This window comes from Macaca thibetana, chromosome 19, assembly GCF_024542745.1.
Source record: "Macaca thibetana thibetana isolate TM-01 chromosome 19, ASM2454274v1, whole genome shotgun sequence".
Lineage (NCBI taxonomy): Eukaryota > Metazoa > Chordata > Mammalia > Primates > Cercopithecidae > Macaca > Macaca thibetana.
In genome coordinates, this window is record NC_065596.1 from 34,419,906 (window position 1) to 34,440,568 (window position 20,663).

Sequence of the window (20,663 nt, forward strand, 5' to 3'; positions counted from 1 at the left end):
CAAAGTGCTGAGATTACAGGCATGAGTCACCACACCTGGCAGAATGTTTGTTATTTAGAGCTGTAACGTGAAACTTGGGCCTTAAGTCTGGGGTTGGAGTGAACTGTGAGGCAGGTGTTGTCAGCAGGAACAAGATTACAGACAGCCTGGAACGACAGGCTGAGTTGTTTCTCCTGTGGACAATGCGGAACCAAGGAAGGGTTCTGAGCCTGGAGGGATAGAGTCTGCTTTGGGTTTCAGAAAGGGAGATGAAGACTTTGGAACAATGGTACAAACATGCAGAATAAGGCCTGAAGGCCGGGCACGGTAGCTCACGCCTGTAATCCCAGCACTTTGGGAGGCCGAGGTTGGCGGATCACAAAGTCAGGGGTTCAAAACCAGCCTGGCCAACATGGTGAAACCCCATCTCCACTAAAAATACAAAAATTAGCCGGGTGTGGTGGCACATGTCTGTAATCTCAGCTACTCAGGAGGCTGAGGCAGGAGAATCACTTGAACCCAAGAGGCAGAGGTTGCAGTGAGCTGAGATGGCACCATTACACCAACTCCAGACACAGAGAGACTCCATCTCTCAAAAAAAAAAAAAAAAAAAAAAAAGAGAGAGAATAAGGCCTGATCTGGGGCAAGGGACTTGGGGAAGCAAAAAGGGGGTTATATTTATGAGAAATTCAGGAAGTAAAACAGACACAATTTGATTGTCCTTCAGTGACCATCCCTGATGGATGAGAGAGAGAAAGAGGGAGAGAGAGAGAGGAAAAGAGGAATGAAGCTGATTCCCCTGCATTTGCGTTAGGCACTGCAGTGAGTGCGATTTCTGGGCTTCCTTCAATCTTCCTTTCCTATAAACCTGCTCATATTTCAAGACCAATCTCGGTGCGTTTTCACCATGTAATGCTTCATGATCACTTTCTTTTTTTTTTTTGTTTCTATTTTTTGAGGTGGAGTCTCGCTCTGTCACCCAGGCTGGAGTGCAGCAGCATAATCTCAGCTCACTGCAACCTCCACCTCCCAGCTTCAAGCAATTCTCCTGCCTCAGCCTCCCGAGTAGCTGGGATTACAGGAGCCCGCCACCACGCCTGGCTAATTTTTGTATTTTTAGTAGAGACAGGGTTTCACCATGTTGGCCAGGCTGGTCTCAAGTGATCCGCCCTCCTTGGCCTCCCAAAGTGCTGGGATTCCAGGCCTGAACCACCACATCTGGCCTATAATCACTCGCTTACTGCGTCTCAACATTGTGGAATACTAGAAGTTGAAAGTGTTATGGAAGTTCAGAGCAAGGAAAAGTTAATTCTTGGAAGGGATAGAGGAATGGTGGGATTTAGAGTGAATGAGCTTTTCTAGTCATTCTAGCTGCATGGCAAGTATATGCATTCATTCAAACAGTATTGACTAGTTGCTGGAGAATAATAAAGAACAAGGTGGACTCGTTTCTAGCATCATGGAGTTCCTAGCATCCAACTGGGGATGGAGGAGATGTCTAATAAAAAAGTAACAAATAGATAACATAATGTTAGATGGTGCTACATGCTACAAAAAAATAAATAAATAAAAATAAAAAATAAAAAAAAAAGCAGGTTAGAAGGAGAGTGATGGGGAGGGGTTATTATATTATCCCACCCACCTGAATGTTTTTCTCTCTATCTTTCCCTCCTACCTCACCTTTTTTTTTTTTTTTTTTTTTTTTTTTTTTTTTGAGACAGAGTCTCACTCTGTCACCCAGGCTGGAGTGCAATGGCGCCATCTCTGCTCACTGCAACCTCTGCCTCCTGGGTTCAAGTGATTCTCCTGCCTCAACCTCCCAAGTACCTAGGACTACAGGCGGGCACCACCATGCCTGGCTAATTTTTTTTTTTTTGAGACGGAGTCTCACTCTGTTGTCCAGGCTGGAGTGCAGTGGCTCAATCTCAACTCACTGCAACCTCCGCCTCCAAGGTGCACAAGATATTTCCTACCTCAGCCTCCCGAGTAGCTGGGATTACAGGTGCCCGCCACCACGCCCCACTAATTTTTTGTATTTTTAGTAGAGACGGGGTTTCATTGTGTTAGCCAGGATGGTCTCGAACTCCTGACCTCGTGATCTGCCTACCTAGGCCTCCCAAAGTGCTGGGATTACAGGCCTGAGCCACCACACCCGGCCAATTTTTGTATTTTTAGTAGAAATGGGGTTTCACTGTGTTGACCAGGCTGGTCTTGAACTCCTGACCTCAGGTGATCTTCCCTTCTCAGCCTCCCAAAGTGCTGGGATTACAGGTATGAGCCACTGTGCCTGGTACCACCTCACTTTTTAAACACACCACACACAGATTTTTTTGGCTTTAGCATTTGAAAGTAAATTGCAGACATGTTGATAGTTCATCTCTAAAATTAAGTGTTAGTATGCGTCCTTTAAGGATAAGGGTCGGGTGGTGTGGCCTCACTTTGGGAGGCCGAGGTGGGCAGATCCCTTGAGCTCAGGAGTTCAAAACCAGCCTGGGTGACGTGGCAAAATCCCGTCTCTCCAAAAAATACAAAAGTCAGCCGGGCATGGGGCATGCGCCTGCAGTCCCAGCTACTCAGGAGGGTGAGCTGGGAGGATGGCTTGAGCCCAGGAGGCAGAGGTTGCCATAAGCTGAGATCATGCCACTACACTCCAGCCTGGGCAACAGAGCCAGATCTTGTCTCTAAATAAATAGAAGAATAATGACATTCTTCTACGTAACTACAACAACATTATCAGACCTAGAAATTTTATAATTCCATAATATAATTTAATACATTTTTAAACTGTCTGGCTATTTCAAGAATGTCTTTTATAACTGTTTCCCCAGAACCAGGATTCAATCTAGGTCCATGCGTGACATTTAGTTAATAAGTCTCTTTTTTGGCTGGGTGCAGTGGCTCATGCCTATAATCCCAGCACTTTGGGAGGCCGAGCTGGGCGGATCATTTGAGGTCAGGTGTTTGAAACCAGTCTGACCAACGTGGTGAAACCCTATCTCTATTAAAATACAAAAAAGTTAGCTGGGCGTGGTGGTGGGTGCCTGTAATCCCGGCTACTCAGGAAGCTGAGGCAGGAGAATGGCTTGAACTCGGGAGGCGGAGGTTGCAAGTGAGCTAAGATCGCGCCACTGCATCCAGCCTAAGTGACACAGTAAAACTCTGTCAAAAACAAAACAAAACAAAACAAAACCTAATTCCACTACTATTTGTTTTCACAACACTGACTTTTTTTTTTTGAGACGGAGTCTCGCTCTGTCGCCCAGGCTGGAGCGCAGTGGCTCGACCTCGGCTCACTGCAAGCTCCGCCTCCCGGGTTCACGCCATTCTCCTGCCTCAGCCTCCTGAATAGCTGGGACTACAGGCGCCGGCCACTACGCCCGGCTAATTTTTTTTTTTTTTTTTTTTTTTGTATTTTTAGTAGAGACGGGGTTTCACCGTGTTAGCCAGGATGGTCTGGATCTCCTGACCTCCTGATCCGCCCGCCTGGGACTCCCGAAGTGCTGGGATTACAGGTGTAAGCCACCGCGCCCGGCCAACACTGACGTTGTAAATATTTCTCATTATTAAAATATAAAAAAAAGCCAAGCACAGTGGCTCGAGCCTGTAGTATTAGCTCCTCTGGAGGCTGAGGTGGAAGAATCACTTTGAACCCTGGAGATGGAGGCTACGCTGAGCTGTGATGGTGCCACTGCACTCCAGCCTGGGCAACAGAATAAGACCCTGTCTGAAAAAAATAAATAAATAAAAATTGAAATAAAATAGAGAAAGAATAGTATAATGAAATTCATGGATCCTGTACTCAGTTTCAACAATTACCAACATATGGCAAATCTGTTTTTAGTCATATTGCCATGTCCTCTTCTGCATTTCACTACATTATTTTAAAGCCAGTCTCAGACATCATTTTATTCACAGACATTTCAGTATATCTCTGAGTTATAAGTAGTCTTTTATTTACTATAACCACAATGCCATGATCAAGCCGAAGCAAATAAGAATATTCACTTCCTATTATATCTAGTTAATGCTCACTCTTCCCCACTGGCCTCATAAATGCCTTTTCATAGTTCATTTGTTGCAAATCAGATCCAAGTTCCACATATACATTGAGTTGATAGATCTCTGAAGCCTCTTTCAACCGAAAACGGTCCCTCTCCTATTTTTTTCTCGCCATTTATTTTTTTGAGAAATTTGGATTTTTGTTGTATGGAATTCCCACATTGCAGAGCTTTCCAATGGAATCCTCTGTTGTGATTTAATATGTTCATCTCTTCCAGTGTTTTATTTCTTTTCTCTCTCTCTCTCTTTTTTTTTTTTTTTGAGACAGAGTTCCGATCTTGTCGCCCAGGCTGAAATGCAATGGTGCAATCTCGGATCACTACAACCTCCGCCTCCCAGGTTAAAGCGATTCTCTGGCCTCAGTCTCCCAAGTAGCTGGGATTACAGGCACCTGCCATCACACCCGGCTAATTTTTGTACTTTTAGTAGGGATGGGGTTTCGCCATGTTGGCCAGGCTGATCTCAAACTCCTGACCTCAGGTGATCCACCCACCTCAGCCTCCCAAAGTGCTGGGATTACAGGCGTGAGTCACTGAGCCCGGCCTTTTCTTTTTTTGAGACGGTCTCACTCTGTCGCCCAGGCTGGAGTGCAGCGGCGCAACCTTGGCTCACTGTAACCTCTACCTCCCAGGTTCAAGTGATTCTCCAGCCTCAGTCTCCTGAGTAGCTGGGATTACAGGTGCCCACCCCCACGCCTGGCTAATTTTTTTTTTTTTTGAGATGGACTGTCACTCTGTTGCCAGGCTGGAGTGCAGTGGTGAGGTCTCAGCTCACTGCAACCTCTGCCTCCCAGGTTCATGCAATTCTCCTGCCTTAGCCTCCCGAGTAGCTGGGACTATAGGTGCCCAGCACCACACCTAACTAATTTTTGTATTTTTAATAGAGAGGGGGGTTCATCATGTTTTGGACAGGCTGGTCTCAAACTCCTCAGGTGATCTGCCTGCCTCAGCCTCCCAAAGTGCTGAGATTACAGGTGTGAGCCAATGCACTGGCCTATTCCTGTATTTTCTTGTAAGCCAAGATCTAAAGGAAGCTTAGATGGATGCAGGTTTGATTTTTTTTTTTTTTTTTTTTTGGCAAGAACACTTTACAGATAGGTGGTGCTATTCACATCCTGTTGTGTCTATTACATCAGGAGACACGGAATGTCTGATTGTCTCTCTTTTTGAGATATTAGAGTTGATCGCTGGTTTGAGTGTCATTAGCTTGGTCCATGTCATCGTTTTTCTGAAGACTGAGGGACAGGGTATCCTGGTGAATGTCCTGCATCTTGGATTTATTGTTTAATTCATTTTTATTTTTATATTTATTTATTTTTTATTATTAATTTTTTTTGAGACGGAGTCTTGCTCTGTCACCCAGGCTGGAGTGCAGTAGCCGGATCTCAGCTCACTGCAAGCTCCGCCTCCCCGGGTTCAAGCAATTCTTGTGCCTCAGCCTCCCGAGTAGCTGGGATTACAGGCCTGCACCACCATGCCCAGCTAATTTTGTATTTTTAGTAGAGGTGGGGTTTCTCCATGTTAGTCAGGCTGGTCTTAAAGTCCCGACCTCAGGTGATTCACCCGCCTTGGACTCCCAAAGTGCTGGGATGACAGTCGTCAGCCACTGCTCCCAGCCGCATCTTGAATTTATTTGGTTCTTCTTCGTAACATTTCATTTGTTCCTCTTTCCTTGTATTTTCTGTAACCTGGAAGTTCTGTATAGACTAGAGGCTCGATACCATTCACGTTAAACATCATGGGCAAGAAAAGCCAGAGGTGCCGCCATGTACTTTGTATCCCATTACTCCAGGGAGCAAATAATGTCAGGTTGTCCTACTATGAGTGGTACCAGCTCGAACCCTTGGTAAAGGTGGTGTCCATCAGAGCTCCCAGGGGAAAAGGTAGGTTTTTCTTTTTACAGTGAAAAAGCAAGGCCAGGCACAGTGGCTCACGCCTGCAATCCTAGCACTTTGGGATTCCGAGGCGAGAGGATTGCTTGAGCCTAAAAGAGTTTGAGACCAGGCTGGTCAACATATTGAGACCCTGTCTCTCCAAAAACAAAAAAAGCAAAACAAAACAAAAAAGTTAGCCAGGTGTGGTGGTGCATACCTGTTGTCCCAGCTACTCCAGAGGCTGAGGCAGGAGGATCGCTTGAGCCCAGGAGTTTGAGGCTGCAGTGAGCCATTATCATGCCATTGCACTCTAGCCTGGGCCATACAGCGAGACCCCATCTCAATAAATAAATAATGAAATGAAATACTAGTGTGCAGGTAATACTTTAGCACTTTGAAAAAAAAAATCTCTGGTTTGGGATACTCATATTTTAAACTTTTTATTTTGGAAAAATTTTAACACTGCAGGATGCTTGCAAAAATAATACAATGAACTCTCATATCCTTCACCTAGCCCAGTTTTTCAACATTTTACCACGTGTGCCTTTCTGTCTGTCTCTCGCTCCATATATACATATGATCTATATACACATATGTATACACATGTTACATATACATATATACATATGTATACACGTTATATATATACACACAAATATATACATATGTGTGCACAAAAAATATATATATACACACATTGATGCAACCACTTGAATATAAGTTGCAAACACTTCACTAGTTCAGCAAGTATTCCCTAAGAACAAGGGCATTCTCTTACCTAACCACAGTACAATAATCAAATTCAGGAAGTTTAAGGTCTATAAAATACTATAGCTAATACCTAGTCCTATATTTAAATTTCACCGATGCGAAATTTTTTTTTTTTTTTTTTTTTTTGAGACAGTCTTGCTTTGTCACCCAGGCTGGAGTGCAGTGGCTCAATCTTGGTTCACTGCAACCTCTGCCTTCTGCCTCAGCCTCCTGAATGGCTGGAACTACAGGCTCATGCCACCAAGCCTGGCTAATTTTTGTGTTTTTAGTAGAGACAGGGTTTCACCATGTGGGTTAGGCTGGTCTCAAACTCCTGAGCTCAAGCGATCCACTCACCTCGGCCTCCCAAAATGCTGGGATTATAGGCCTGAGCCACCGCCCCCACCCTCCAATATTGTCTTTTTTTTTTTTGAATTGGAGTTTCACTCTTGTCATCCAGACTGGAGTGCAATGGCGCAATCTTGGCTCACTGCAACCTCGGCACTTCCTGGGTTCAAGTGATTCTCCTGCTTCAGCCTCCCGAGTAGCCGGGATTACAGGCACCCACCACCACGCCCAGCTAATTTTTTTGTATCTCTAGTAGAGACGGGATTTCACCATGTTGGTCAGGCTGGTCTCGAACTCCTGACCTCAGGTAATCCATCTGCCTTGGCCTCCCAAAGTGCTGGGATTACATGTGTGAGCCACCGCGCCTGGCCTTTTTGTTTTTTGTTTTATTTTGTTTTGTTTTTGAGACAGTCTTGCTCTGTCACCCAGGCTGGACTGCAGTGTGCAATCTTGACTCATTGCAACCTCCACCTCCTGGGTTCAAGCGATTCTCCTGCCTCAGTCTCTCAAGTAGCTGGGACTACAGGCATGCGCCATCACACCTGGCTAATTTTTGTACTTTTAGTAGAGACAGGGTTTCACCCTGTTGGCCAGGCTGATCTCGAACTCCTGACCTCGAGTGATCCACCCACCTTGGCCTCCCAAAGTGCTGGGATTATAGGCGTGAACCACCACGCCCGGCCCAATGCTATCTTTTTTACTGTCACTTTTTCCTGATTCAGGATCCGATCTAAGATCACTCTTTGCATTTCCCTATTGTGTCTCTTTAGTCTCCTTTCATTTTTTTTTTTTTTTTTTTTTAGTACGTGGAGGATACCATGTGAACCTTTCATTTTTTATGGAGCTCTGCTGCCTTTTTTTTTTTCTCTTTTTCAATCTTTCATGTTGACGTTTTTGAAGAGTGCAGCCAGTTGGGCTGTAGAGTGTCCCACTGTCCTCATGAGTGGATTCAGGTTACACATTCTCAGCAGGAACACGACACAAAGGAGGTAGTGGCTTGCTCAGCTCTCTTCTCCGGAGGCCCGTGGTGTCGGTCTGCCCTGTTGCTGGTGATGTTAACTTCGATCGCTTGGTTAAGGCGGCATCTGCCATGTGCTTTCAGCGTAAAGGAAGCTTTTTCTCTCTGTAATAATTAATAGATCTGTGGGGAGTTTCTGTCATCCAGCGATGGAGCATCCTCTTGTGACTCTTGCCTGAATCTGACATTACTACTAGGATTGCAGGATGGTGTTTTCTTCTAACTCTGTTATTCCACCTACATGGATAAATTGGTGTGCTACTGAAAAGAACTTTCTCTTTTTTCTTATTTTAAATATATCAGTGTGGACTCATGTATTTTATCTTATTTTGTTTGTAATTTAGTTGTTTTTTTTTTTTTTTTTTGGAGACAGTCTCACTCTGTCACCCAGGCTGGAGTGCGGTGGTGCGATCTCGGCTCACTGCAAGCTCCGCCTCCCGGGTTCAAGCAATTCTTGTGCCTCAGCCTCCCGAGTAGCTGGGATTACAGGCATCCACCACCACGCCTGGCTAATTTGTGTATTTTCAGTAGAGACCAGGTTTCACCATGTTGGCCAGGCTGGTCTCAAACTCCTGACCTGAAGTGATCCGCCCACCTTGGCCTCCCAAAATGCTGAGATTATAGGCGTGAGCCACCGTGCCCGGCCTAACTTAGTTTTTTGAGACAGTCTCGCTCTGTCACCCAGGCTGGAGTGCAGTGGCGCAATCATAGCTCACTGCAGCGAACTCCTAGGCTGAAGGGATCCTCCTTCCTGAGCCTCCCAAGTAGCTAAGACAACAGGAACTAATTATTTATTTTTAGTAGAGATGGGGTCTCACTATGTTGTCCAGGCTAGTCTTGAGCTGCTGACCTCAAGTGATCTGCCCACCTCGGCCTCCCAAAGTACTGAGATTCCAGGTGTGAGCCACTGTGCCCAGCCTCCATTCTTTTTCTTTTCCTTTTTTTTTTTTTTTTTTTTTGAGACAGAGTCTTGCTCTCTCCCAGGCTGGAATGCAGTGGCGCAATCTCAGCTCACTGCAAGCTCCACTTCCCAGGTTCACGCCATTCTCCTGCCTCAGCTTCCCGAGTAGCTGGGACTACAGGCGCCCGCCACCTCGCCCAGCTAATTTTCCGTATTTTTAGAGAAAATTAGAGTAGAGACGGGGTTTCACCGTGTTAGCCAGGACGCTCTTGATCTCCCGACCTCGTGATCCGCCCGCCTTGGCCTCCCAAAGTGCTGGGATTACAGGCGTGAGCCACCGCACCTGGCCTCCGTGTGTGATTTTGTTAGATGCTACTAAATCCCTTTTCACGTGGCGGCACCATTTGGCATTCCCACCAGCAATGCAGAAGAATGTCCATTCTCTCAGCCTCCCCAAAAAAGTGTACTGTGAAGCTTTTAAACTTCTGACTACCTGGTTGATGAGAAGTGGTAGCTCGTCATATTTTTCATCTGCATTTCTCAAATTTTGAGTGAGGGAAATATACTTTTTTCAACAAGGAGATCATAAAAGACCCCTCCCCTCCCTCCCTCCCTCCTTCCCTCCTTCCCTCCCTCCTTCCTTCCTTCCTTGACAGAGTTTTGCTCTTGTTGCCCAGGCTGGAGTACAGTGGCACGATCTTGACTCACTGCAACCTCTGCTTCCCAGGTTCAAGCAATCCTCCTGCCTCAGCCTCCCCAGTAGCTGGGATTACAGGTGTGTGCCATTGCACCCGGCTAATTTTTGTATTTTTGGTAGAGACGAGGTTTCACCATGGTGGCCAGGCTGGTCTCAAACCCCTGGCCTCAAGTGATCCTTTCGCCTGGGCCTCCCAAAATGCTGGGATTACAGGTGTAAGCCACTGCGTCTGGTCTATAGAAGGTCTTTCTAAAGAGGCAACAAGTGAAGAGAGATCTAAGTGACAGAGACAGACATGGGGAAATCTGTGGGAAGAGCATTTGGGGTAGAAGGAACAGCAAGACCAAAGGCCCTGAGGCAGAAGTGAGCTTGAGGAGTGCAAAGAAGAAAAAGAAAGTTAGGTGTTCTAGGCTGAGTGTGGTGGCTCATGTTTGTAATCCCAGCACTTTGGGAGGCCAAGGTGGAAGAACTGCTTGAGCCCAGGAGTTCGAGACCAGCCTGGGCAACATGGGGAGACCCTGTCTCTACAAAAAAATATAAAAGTTAGCCAGGCATGGTGGTGCATGCCTGTTGTTCCAGCTACTCATGAGGCTGAGGTGTGAGGATCGCTTGAGCCAGGGAGGTGGAGGCTGCAGTGAGCTATGATCACACCAGTGCACTCCTGCCTGGACAACAGAGCAAGGCCCTGTCTCAAAAAGAAAAAAATAATAAAGTAAAGAAACTTTGGTGGTCTAAGAAGAAGAAACAAGGAGAAACTGATCAGAGATGGTGTGGGCCAATACCAGATTGTTTATGTACTGTAGTCTGAAAGGTCAGCGAAGTTTTCTGTAAAAAGCCAAATAATAAATATCTTCAGCTTTATTGGCCACCCAGTCTCTCTTGCAACTGCTCAGCCTTGTGAGATGTGAGGCCAGGCACAGTGGCTCACGCCTGTAATCCCAGCACTCTGGGAGATGAGGTAGGCAGATCACTTGAGATCAGGAGTTCAAGACCAGCCTGGGGAACATGGCAAAACCCTGTCTCTGCAAAAACTACAGAAAATTAGCCGGGCATGGTGGTGTGCACCTATGGTCCCAGCTACTAGGGAGGCTGAGGTGGGAGGATCACTTGAGCCTGGGAGGTGAAGGCTGCAGTGAGCCATGATTGCCCCAGTGCTCTCCAGCCTGGGCAACAAAGCAAGACCCTGTCTTCAAAACAAAACAAAACAAAAAAGGCTGGGCATGGTGGCTCACACCTGTAATCCCAGCACTTTGAGAGGCCAAGGTGGGCAGATCACTTGAGGTCAGGAGTTTGAGACCAGCCTAGTCAACATTGTGAAGCCCTGTCTCTACTAAAAATACAAAAATTAGCCAGGCATGTTGGCAGGTGTCTGTAATTCCAGCTACTCAGGAGACTGAGGCAGGAGCATCGCTTGAGTCCAGGAGGCGGAGGTTGCAGTGAGCCGAGATTACACCACTGCACTCCAGCCTGGGTGACAAAGCAAGACTCCGTTTCAAACCCCCTCTTTCCCCCAAAAAAATTGAGATGTAATTCACATACTATAAATTTCATATAATTCAGTGATTTTTAGTACATTCACAAGGTTGTGCAACCATCTCCATGAGCTAATTTCACAACATTTTCATTATTCTCAAAAGAAACCTCACATACCTTAGCAGCCAGACACAATTTCCCCCTCCATCCTATTCCCTGGCAACCACTAATCTACTTTCCATCTCTGTGGATTTGCCTATTCTGGACATTGCATATAAATGGAATCACACAATATGTGATATTTTGCATCTGGCTTCTTTTACTTAGCTTGCTTTCTAGGTTCATCCCTATGGTAGCATGAATCAGTACATCGTTCCCTTTTTTGGCTGAATAGTATTCCTGTATATGGATATACCACATTTTGTTTATCCATTCATCAGCTGATGGGCATTTGGGCTGTTTCCGCTTTTTGGCTATTACGCATAACACTGTTACAAACATCCGTGTATGAGTTTTTGTATGAACATATGTTTCCACTTCTCCTGGGTACATACCTAGGAGTGGAATTGCTGGGTCATATGATAATTCTATCTTTAACTTTTTGAGGCACTGCCAAATGAAATTCATATACTTTTTATGTGCCACAAAATACCAGTCTTGTTTTGATTTTTAACATCATTTACTTATGTGAAAGCCATTCTTAGCTGGTGGGCCATACAAAATGAGGGGGTGAGCTGGGTTTTGTCCATGGACCATGGTTTGCCGACCGCTGGTGTAGACAATGGAAGGAATTTGGGCTTATTCTGTGTGTGCTGCACACAGAATGTTTATTTGTAGGATTCTAGGGGAAGAGGTTGATAGGGATTAGTTAGATACATTTAAGGCAGGGAACTTTGTAGCCTCCTTAAGCCACTCTTGGCATGGTTACTGTTTAGAGGAAATTTCATCTGGAGAAAATTATAATCGCCTCTTAGAAATTCTCAGATCGGACCTCTCCTCTGCACACTGTCCATATGCTGTATTTCCTCAATTGTAAATGGTGTTAAAAATGTACCTCCTTCAAAGAGGTGTTGTGAAGTTTGAATGAATTTATATATATTCAACACCGAGAACAGTGCCTGGCACAGACCAAGACCTATATAAGTCGTTGCTATTATTATTGCTATTGTTGCAATTATTATCCACACAGCCTCAGCTCAGGCCTCATCCTCTTCCCCCTGGAATATGTCTCCCTCCAGTCTGTTCCCAGCACCAACCAGCCCCCAAGCGTTCTTCTAACACTGGGATCTGGCCCTGTCCTTCCTCTGCTACAAACTTTGTGTAGCTCCCTAGTACCCTTGGTGTCAATGCCCAGCTCCTGGGCCGGGCATTCGAGGCTTACCATGGCTATACCTTCCCCTTTCTCTAACCTCATTTCTTGTGGCTACAGCTCATGTTACAGCTACATGGGTGGACCAGCTCTATCTTCCCTCCTTCTCAAACCTTTGCCCATGCTGTGCACTCTGCCAGTATGCCCTTATTCTTCCCTGGGCCTCATCCTTAAGACTTGAACAGGCCAGGCACGGTGGCTCATGCCTGTAATCTTAGCATTTCGGAGGCCGAGGGGGGCGGATCACCTGAGGTCAGGAGTTCGAGACCAGCCTGGCCAACATGGTGAAACCCCGTCTCTACTAAAAATACAAAAAAAAATTAGTCGGGCATGGTAGCGGGCACCTGTAATGCCAGTTACTTGGGAGGCTGAGGCAGGAGAATCACTTGAACCCGGGAGGTTGAAGGCTGCAGTGCGCCGAGATTGGGCCACTGCACTCCAGCCAGGGCCACAGAGTGAGACTCCGTTTCAAAAAAAAAAAAAGAAAAAAGAAAATAAGACTTGAACAAAGTAATCTTTCCTTCATTTCTCTTGCCCCTGCGCCAGGTGGGTTTGGCGCCCCTTCCAGAGTCCCACAGAGCTCCGTGCTACTTCCTTGTAGCACCTATCACCTTATATGTGACTTGATCAGTGTGTTCCAATTTTCCTTCTCCAATTGCATTGTGAGCTCCTGGATGGCAGATTTAGGGGGGTAAAGGGGGAGGTGGTTGTTGATTCATCTCTGGGTTCCCTGCACCCAACCAAGGCCCAGCACACAAGGGGCTTCCGCGAAGTTAGTCCAGGACAGAATGGGGAGGAGGGGAAGACAGTGAGGTGGGGCTGGGACTGGGAAAAGGGGCCCACTTCTAATGGACGAGGGCACCCCCTCTACTCCCCTAGGCCTCTCCTTGGTGGTGGGCTTGGTTCTTTACATCTCCAGCATCAACGACGAGGTCATGAACAGGCCCAGCAGCTCTGAGCAGTATTTTCATTATCGCTACGGGTGGTCTTTTGCCTTCGCCGCTTCCTCCTTCCTACTCAAAGAGGTGATGTCCCTGGGACCTAGACTCTAGAGTTCTGAATGGACAGAGGTCTTGGGGGCCTGGTTCCTGAGTCCAGGAGGAAGGAGAGGCTGGAGATGCAGACTCTGGCGTCAGAGGGAGGTGGTAGCTGAGGGTCTAACCCCTGGGTCCTGGAGGAAGAGGGGTCTGAGAGCTCCAACTTTTGGGATCCTGGGGGAGGAGGGGTCTGGAGACTGGGACTCCTGGGTCTTGAGGGAGGGGCCAACCCGAGGGCTTGGACTCCTGAGGTCCTGGGGAAAGAGAGGGTTGGAGTCCTGATCCTGGGTCCTGGGATAGGAAGGGGCTTGGGGTGGGGACTCTGAGTCCTGGAGCGAGAGGAGATGAGTCGGGGTCCGGGGATGCGCGGGGGGGCGCCCCTGGGACTCTGACCTTGCCTTGCTGCAGGGGGCCGGCGTGATGTCCGTGTACCTGTTCACCAAGCGCTACGCGGAGGAGGAGATGTACCGTCCACACCCGGCCTTCTACCGCCCGCGTCTCAGCGACTGTTCCGACTACTCGGGCCAGTTCCTGCAGCCCGAGGCGTGGCGCCGCGGTCGGAGCCCCTCCGACATCTCCAGCGACGTGTCCATCCAAATGACGCAGAACTACCCTCCCGCCATCAAGTACCCGGACCACCTGCACATCTCCACCTCGCCCTGCTGAGGCCCGCCCCTCGGAGCGCCCCATGCCTCCTCTTCCTCCTCGTCCTCGGGGGTCTCCCTGCAATGCAGCGCCCCCTTCGGTCCTCGGGACTCCTCGCTCCCACCCGGAGGAGGCTGCGCCAGCTTTAGGCCCCGCCCTCTCCCCATGGCTCCGCCCACACCCTGCCCTATTTCAATAGCCGCGCCCCCTTTTCCCGACCTCTCCTTTTCATTGGTCCCTCTCCCTCACAAATGACTCCTCCCCTTCGTTGCCCCGCCCCTTTCATCTGGCCCCACCTCTCCAAGAAAATTAGCTCCTCGCTCTTTCTCCACCAGCTGTGCGCTGGGAGCAGCCCGGGGGAGTGCAGGCGCCCAGCTGCCAGGAGCTCCCCAGCCTCCGACCTCACTGCAGGGGCTCTGAGCTGGAGAACAGGTTCGGGCGGCCGCTGGGAATGCCGACCATCCTCTTCTCCCTTCTGCCCTGGGCTTCCTTTTTCCCTGCCTAATCTCACCTCCTGACCTGCTGGGTCCTCCGGTGCAGTGGGAGGGCCGGCTGGCTCCACCCGCAGCCCCGGGGTGGCGTAGGGTTCCCTCCCCATCTCCCCGACTTCCCTGGAAGGTCCCATTCTTTCTCACCGGCTGGGCTCTTTTCTGCTTCCTGAAGGTTACCTGCCTTTTAGGGGGCTCTTGTCTAAAGGATCTTCTTGCTTTCTCAGCTATTCTTGGTTTCTTTTTCGTCTTCCTCCTCCTTTAACTTTCTCTCCTTTCCTCCTTCCACCTGCTCGTCCCAAGCCGCTGGGTGCATCCCGCCCTAGGCGCACACCAGACGGCCAGAATGGGGACCCTAGGGTGGAGGGAATTCCCACACGCCATCTCCACACCTGTGCCCGCCTCTCCCCCCTCGAGGCCCCGTCGAGGGAGGGAGGGGCAGTAGCGGGGGTCGACACCCCCCCCAAAACGTCTAAGTCTTCCATTTTCTGGCTCTCCTCCTCATTGACGTCCCTCTTCCCCCCTCAGAACCCCAACTCTGGCCTCTTTCAAGGGCCCGTCCGCCCCGTTGGACAGATTTTGGGGGGAGAGGAGGTCACCAGGAACTCGCACACCCCCCCTTATTAGGGAAAGAGGGGCGAGGTAGCACAGTGCTGTACACGGAACCGGAATGGCCCCCGGGGTGGGGGGAGGGGGGCAGGGGAGGGACGGGGGCTTTTAGTTTGCATCGGAGGGGGGAGGGGGGAGGGGGACCCGCCGCAGTTAACCTGACTTTACGCAGCGATTTTTAACGAGGCTGGGGGGAGGGGGGCACTGGGGGTGGGGACAGGGTGGGGTGGGGGGCCTGGCTCTGTTATTTACCGTGTATCATATGTAAATATCGACAGAAACTTCAATAAACTTTATTTCAAACACGTCTCCGACTGCCCAGAGGGAAGGGATTGGATACAGAGGCCTTAGTCCAGGTCTCTGCTTTTAGGGTTGCAGGCCTAAAGTACTGCAGAATAACATTAGATGGGTCGTTGTTAAATGACTTATAATTATCAACGACAGCGCTTTATACTTCAGTCCGTGTAAAGCATGCAGGACCGTAAATGATACTGGTCAGGATCAATAAACACATTTTCCTGATATTCTTATGACCCCGCAGAGTACTGTTGCTATGACTCGCCTTCTTTAGACATGCATTGCTTGTTTTAACTTTCCTCCCAAACGTGCACGGTCAATTTATTGGCCTCATTTTGCAGATAGGTCCAGAGAGGTGAAGTGACCTAGCCAAGATCACGCAGGTGGAACTTGGCAGAGCCATTTGCTAAAACCAAGTTTAGGCCAGGTGCGGTGACTTACGCTTGTAATCCCAGCACTTTGGGAGGTCAAGCCGGGCGGATCGCTTGAGGTCAGGAGTTCGAGATCAGCCTGGCCAACATGGCGAAACGCCGTCTCTACTTAAAAACACAAAAAAATTAGCCGGGCGCGGTGGCTCACGCCTGTAATCCCAGTTACTCGGGAGGCTGAAGCAGAGAATCGCTTGAACCTGGGAGGTGGAGGCTGCAGTGAGCCAAGATCTCGCCACTGCACTCCAGCCTGGGCGACAGAATGAGACTCCATCTCAAAATAATAATCATAATAAAACCAAGTATCTGGTTCTGAAGCTCAGGCTTCCTCCCCCTTGCACCAGGCAGTGGTGGGTTTTCCCAACGCTTGGCTCAGTCCCTCTGTTGAGAAATGACTGCTACCATTTACTGCACACCTACCGTGAGCCAGACGCCTTCCTTCCTTACGTGATCTCATTAGACATTCACAGCAGCCCTGTTATGTAGGAATTATCACCCCGTTTTTGCAGGTGAAGGAGGCAGGCTCAGAAAGTGGGTGCTGCGATCTGCAGTCTCACCCACTATACTGAGAGACTGAGAACAGCCTAAATGTTTGATAAGCTTATTCTTGCAGCATATTGTAAAGGAAACACCGTGCCAGATTTTCCCTTCTTTGCCTTGTCTAGATTTGGCCTCTTAAGGATCCATCAGAACGATTTTTGCTATTACAGTCACAACTGTTAACAACCATAGACACATTTATCAGGTCATCATTAGGGTATCAGACACTGCACTAAGCAAAAAAAAAAAAAAAAAAAAAAAAAAGACAGGATCTCCTTGTGTTGCCCAGGTTGGTCTTGAACTCCTGGGCTCAAGGGCTCCTCCTGCCTTGGCCTCCCAAAGTGCTAGAATTACAGGCATGAGCCTCCCTACCCGGCCTGCACTAAGCACCTTCGATTTATTAGCTGACTGAATCCTTCCAACCATCCTGTGAATCAGGCATTCCAATTAGCCCCATTTTATAGATGAAGTAACCGAGGCTCGGGGAAGTGAGGCCACCCACCAGGTAAGATGCGGAGGAGAATTCATGCCTGGTCTCTCTGACCTCAGAGCCCACACTCTTAGCTGCTATAATTTACTGCTATGGATTTGGTGCAAACTCATTCTGTGACCTTGAGCAAATCTTTTAATCTCTGGGGCTTTCCGTTTTTGTTTTTGTTTTTTTCTGTAAAAAATAAAAATAAAAAATACCGAGGGCAGTGGTTGGTTTAGAAGGATTCCAAATCCCTCTGAATAGGGAGGTTGGTGGGGGTAAGTTAGCGGGAAAGAGTTCTCAATCAGCAGGACTGGACTCCCGGAGGGAACTATTCTGAGTCATTTTCAATAATTTCACAAATTTCTGGAGGTCTTGCTTGAGATTTGGGATTGCAAATCATGCTTCAGCTTCGTTGTCAAAACTAAGCGATTCGTACTGGTTGCTTGGAGCCCAGTATTAGAAGGATTCTGAGCATCTGCTCGGTGGGAAAGAGTGTCGCCATTGATTGGTGCTGTCTGCCGTGCTGCTCAATTGGTGCTGTCTGCCTTGCCTGCAGGATGGGCTGCGGTGATGCAAATGCTAGATACTTGCTAACACTATGGGAAAGTTAACAACCTAAAATCCTAAGGTTTGTGTTCTTTTTTTTTTTTTTTTTTTTTTTTTGAGACGGAGTCTCTGCCACCCGGGCTGGAGTGTAGTGGCCGGATCTCAGCTCACTGCAAGCTCCGCCTCCCGGGTTCCCGCCATTCTCCTGCCTCAGCCTCCCGAGTAGCTGGGACTACAGGCGCCCGCCACCTCGCCCGGCTAGTTTTTTGTATTTTTTAGTAGAGACGGGGTTTCACTGTGTTAGCCAGGATGGTCTTGAGCTCCTGACCTCGTGATCCGCCCGTCTCGGCCTCCCTAAGTGCTGGGAGTACAGGCTTGAGCCACCGCGCCCGGCCTAGGTTTGTGTTCTTTTAAAAAGTCAAGCTAGTTCTTTTGTTTATTAAACTTTGAAAATGGAATGCAATCCCACAGTTCAGGATTGGTGAGTTTTTTTGTTTTGTTTTAAAGAAATGCTGTGAAAAGTTCCACCTTTATTTATCCAAAGTGAGTCAGGATGTCCTAACATTCTGAAATCCTCCTCCCCCTGAGGTATTATTAGTTTTTAATTTCAGGAATACTCTATGCATATTCAAGCATATATGCATGTGTTTAAATCCACATATGGATGAGTATGTGGTATACACATTTTTATTGTATACATTTATCATGTAATGCACATAGTTCGGTGCCTTCTAGTTTCAAATGAGAATGCATGATGGGGCTCATTTAGTATGTTATATAACTCTACTGTTTTCCAAGCCTGCTTAATAACAATTGTTTGCATAAATTAATTGCATAATTTATTGAGTGCTTACATGCCAGCCATTGTGTGTTTCAGTCCTAAGCCTTTTACATTCTATAACCCCAGGAGGTTTGGTACTCTTAGAATCATTCTCATTTTATAAATGAGATCTTGAGACACAGAGAGGGTAATTAGCTTTCTCCTGGTCACGCAGCTAGTAAGTGGTCAAGCTAAAATTTGAATCCTGAGAGTCTCCTGTGTCTCCAATACTTACCCACTAAGCTTTGTGTGTGTGTGTATATATACTGCCTTCCTTGGCCTCCCAAAGTGCTGGGATTACAGGCATGAGCCACCGTGCCCAGCTTTTTTTGTTTTGTTTTGTTTTTAACGAATTTTGCTCTGTTGCCCAGGCAGAGAGCAGTGGCATGATCTCGGCTCACTGCAACCTCCACCTCCTGTGTTAAAGCGATTCTCCTGCCTCAGCCCCCAGAGTAACTGGGATTACAGGTACACGCCACCACTCCTGGCTAATTTTGTATTTTTAGTAGAGACAGGGTTTCGCCATGTTGGCCAGGCTGGTCTCAAACTCCTGACCTCAAGTGATCTGCCCTCCTTGGCCTCCCAGTGTGCTGGGATTACAGGTGTGGGCCACCATGCCCAGCCCTCTGTGTATATTGAAGCCAACTGGTTCCATTTATTTATCAAGGACCTATATCTCCCTATTGCCCTTAGGAGCAAATCTAAGCTCCTCACCTGTGTCCTTTTGCTAAGAGCACCAGTCTCATCGTATGCCGCCCCCATTGCTGCCTCCAGCAGACTGAGGTTGTCTTCCCTACCATTCCCAGCTCCTTCCTGTGCTGAGGGCTTCCTGGGTGGTTTCCTTCCATGGAATCCCCTTCCATCTCTCAGCCATATGGCAAACTCCCTATCCACTCTTTTTTTTCTTTCTGAGACAGGGTCTTGCTCTGTTACCCAGGCTGGAGTGCAGTGGTGCAATCTTGGTTCCCTGTAGCCTTGACTTCCCAGGTTCAAGTCATCCTCCCACCTCAGCCTCCCCAGTAGCTGAGACCACAGGCAAGCACCACCACCCCCAGCTATTTTTTTTTTTTTTTTGTATTTTTGGTAGAGACGGGGTCTCGTCATGTTGCCCAGGCTGGTCTCAAACTCCTGAGCTTGAGCGATCCACTGACCTGAGCCTCCCAAAGTGCTGGGATTGCAGGCATGAGCCACCGTGCCGGGTTCTGTCCACTCTTGAGATTCAACTTACATGCTCCTTCCACCAGGAAGCCTTCCCTGAGCTTTAAGCCTGCATCAGGGTTTACCTAAGTGCTTCCACCCCTACCCTATATTGCCCCCCTTAGACCACAGTGATTTACAGGACGATACTACATACCAGTGTTTCTCAAAGTGTGTCCCAGGGAGCCGGGACATTCCTGAGACCCATTTAGGAAGTTCACAAGGTCAAAGGCATTTTTGTCGTAATACTAAGATATTTTCCTTTTTTTTGTTCTTATTCTCTCATGAGTGTATAGAGTCTGGAGGTTTCACAAGAAATAAGAGCACGATTGAACGCAGAAGCAGACATGAGACTGACTTTCTTCTGTTGAGTCGAATGTTAAATCGATTTTAAAAAATATAAACCAATACCATTACGTAATTTTTTTTTATTTTGGAAACTATAGTTATTTTTATTAAAATAAGTTGCTTATGTAAACATACAATAAGTTGATTATTTTACTTAAATACATATTTTGGATTTTTTTTTATCAGTTTGAATTGCAAATATGCAAAATATCAATAGACATAGCACAAATGTAAAAAGCTCTTCGGGGTCCCCTACAATTTTCTTTTTTTTTATTTTTAGAGACAAGGTCTTGCTCTGTTGCCCGAGCTGAAGTGCAGTGGTGCTATCATAGCTCACCGCAACCTTGAACTCTCAGGTTCAAGAAATCCTCCCATCTCAGCCTCCTGAGTAGCAAAGACCACAGGTGCGCACCACCATGCCCAGCTAGTATTTTAATTTTTTTTTTTTTTTTGTAAAGACGGAGTCTCAAACTCACGGCCTCAAATGACTGTCTCACCTTGGTCTCCCGAAGTGTTGGGATTACAAGTGTGAGCCACCAGCTCTTTACAATTAAGTGTATGGAGGGATCCTGCATTCAAAGGTTTAAATGCCGATGCTGTATGTCACAGAGTTAGTAAGATTTACCTAATTCCTCTAATGATTATGTAGTGGTCCATTGTAGAGAGGTAATTTATTTGAACAATACACTCATTTTAATTATGAATTTATTTATTTATGTATTCTTAATTTTTAATTTTTTTCTATCTCAAAAATTTTTTCTATTTC

General features: G+C 47.4%; 2 protein-coding genes across 3 annotated transcripts in view; both read left to right on the forward strand.

Annotated features, from left to right (window-relative positions):
* Positions 1 to 15,309, forward strand: part of CACNG7 (calcium voltage-gated channel auxiliary subunit gamma 7) — a 29,517-nt gene extending 14,208 nt beyond the window's left edge. Inside the window, exons 5-6 of the mRNA XM_050771940.1 lie at positions 13,347 to 13,492; positions 13,913 to 15,309. Of these exons, the coding sequence (XP_050627897.1) occupies positions 13,347 to 13,492; positions 13,913 to 14,170 (404 nt within the window). The 3' untranslated portion in view covers positions 14,171 to 15,309. The remainder of the gene's footprint in view (positions 1 to 13,346; positions 13,493 to 13,912) is intronic.
* The window catches only part of NDUFA3 (NADH:ubiquinone oxidoreductase subunit A3), a 166,078-nt gene continuing 159,289 nt past the window's right edge, over positions 13,875 to 20,663 (forward strand). For both annotated transcript variants that reach the window (XM_050771952.1, XM_050771960.1), the window contains exon 1: positions 13,875 to 13,878. The gene's annotated coding sequence lies outside the window, so the exon portion shown is untranslated. The remainder of the gene's footprint in view (positions 13,879 to 20,663) is intronic.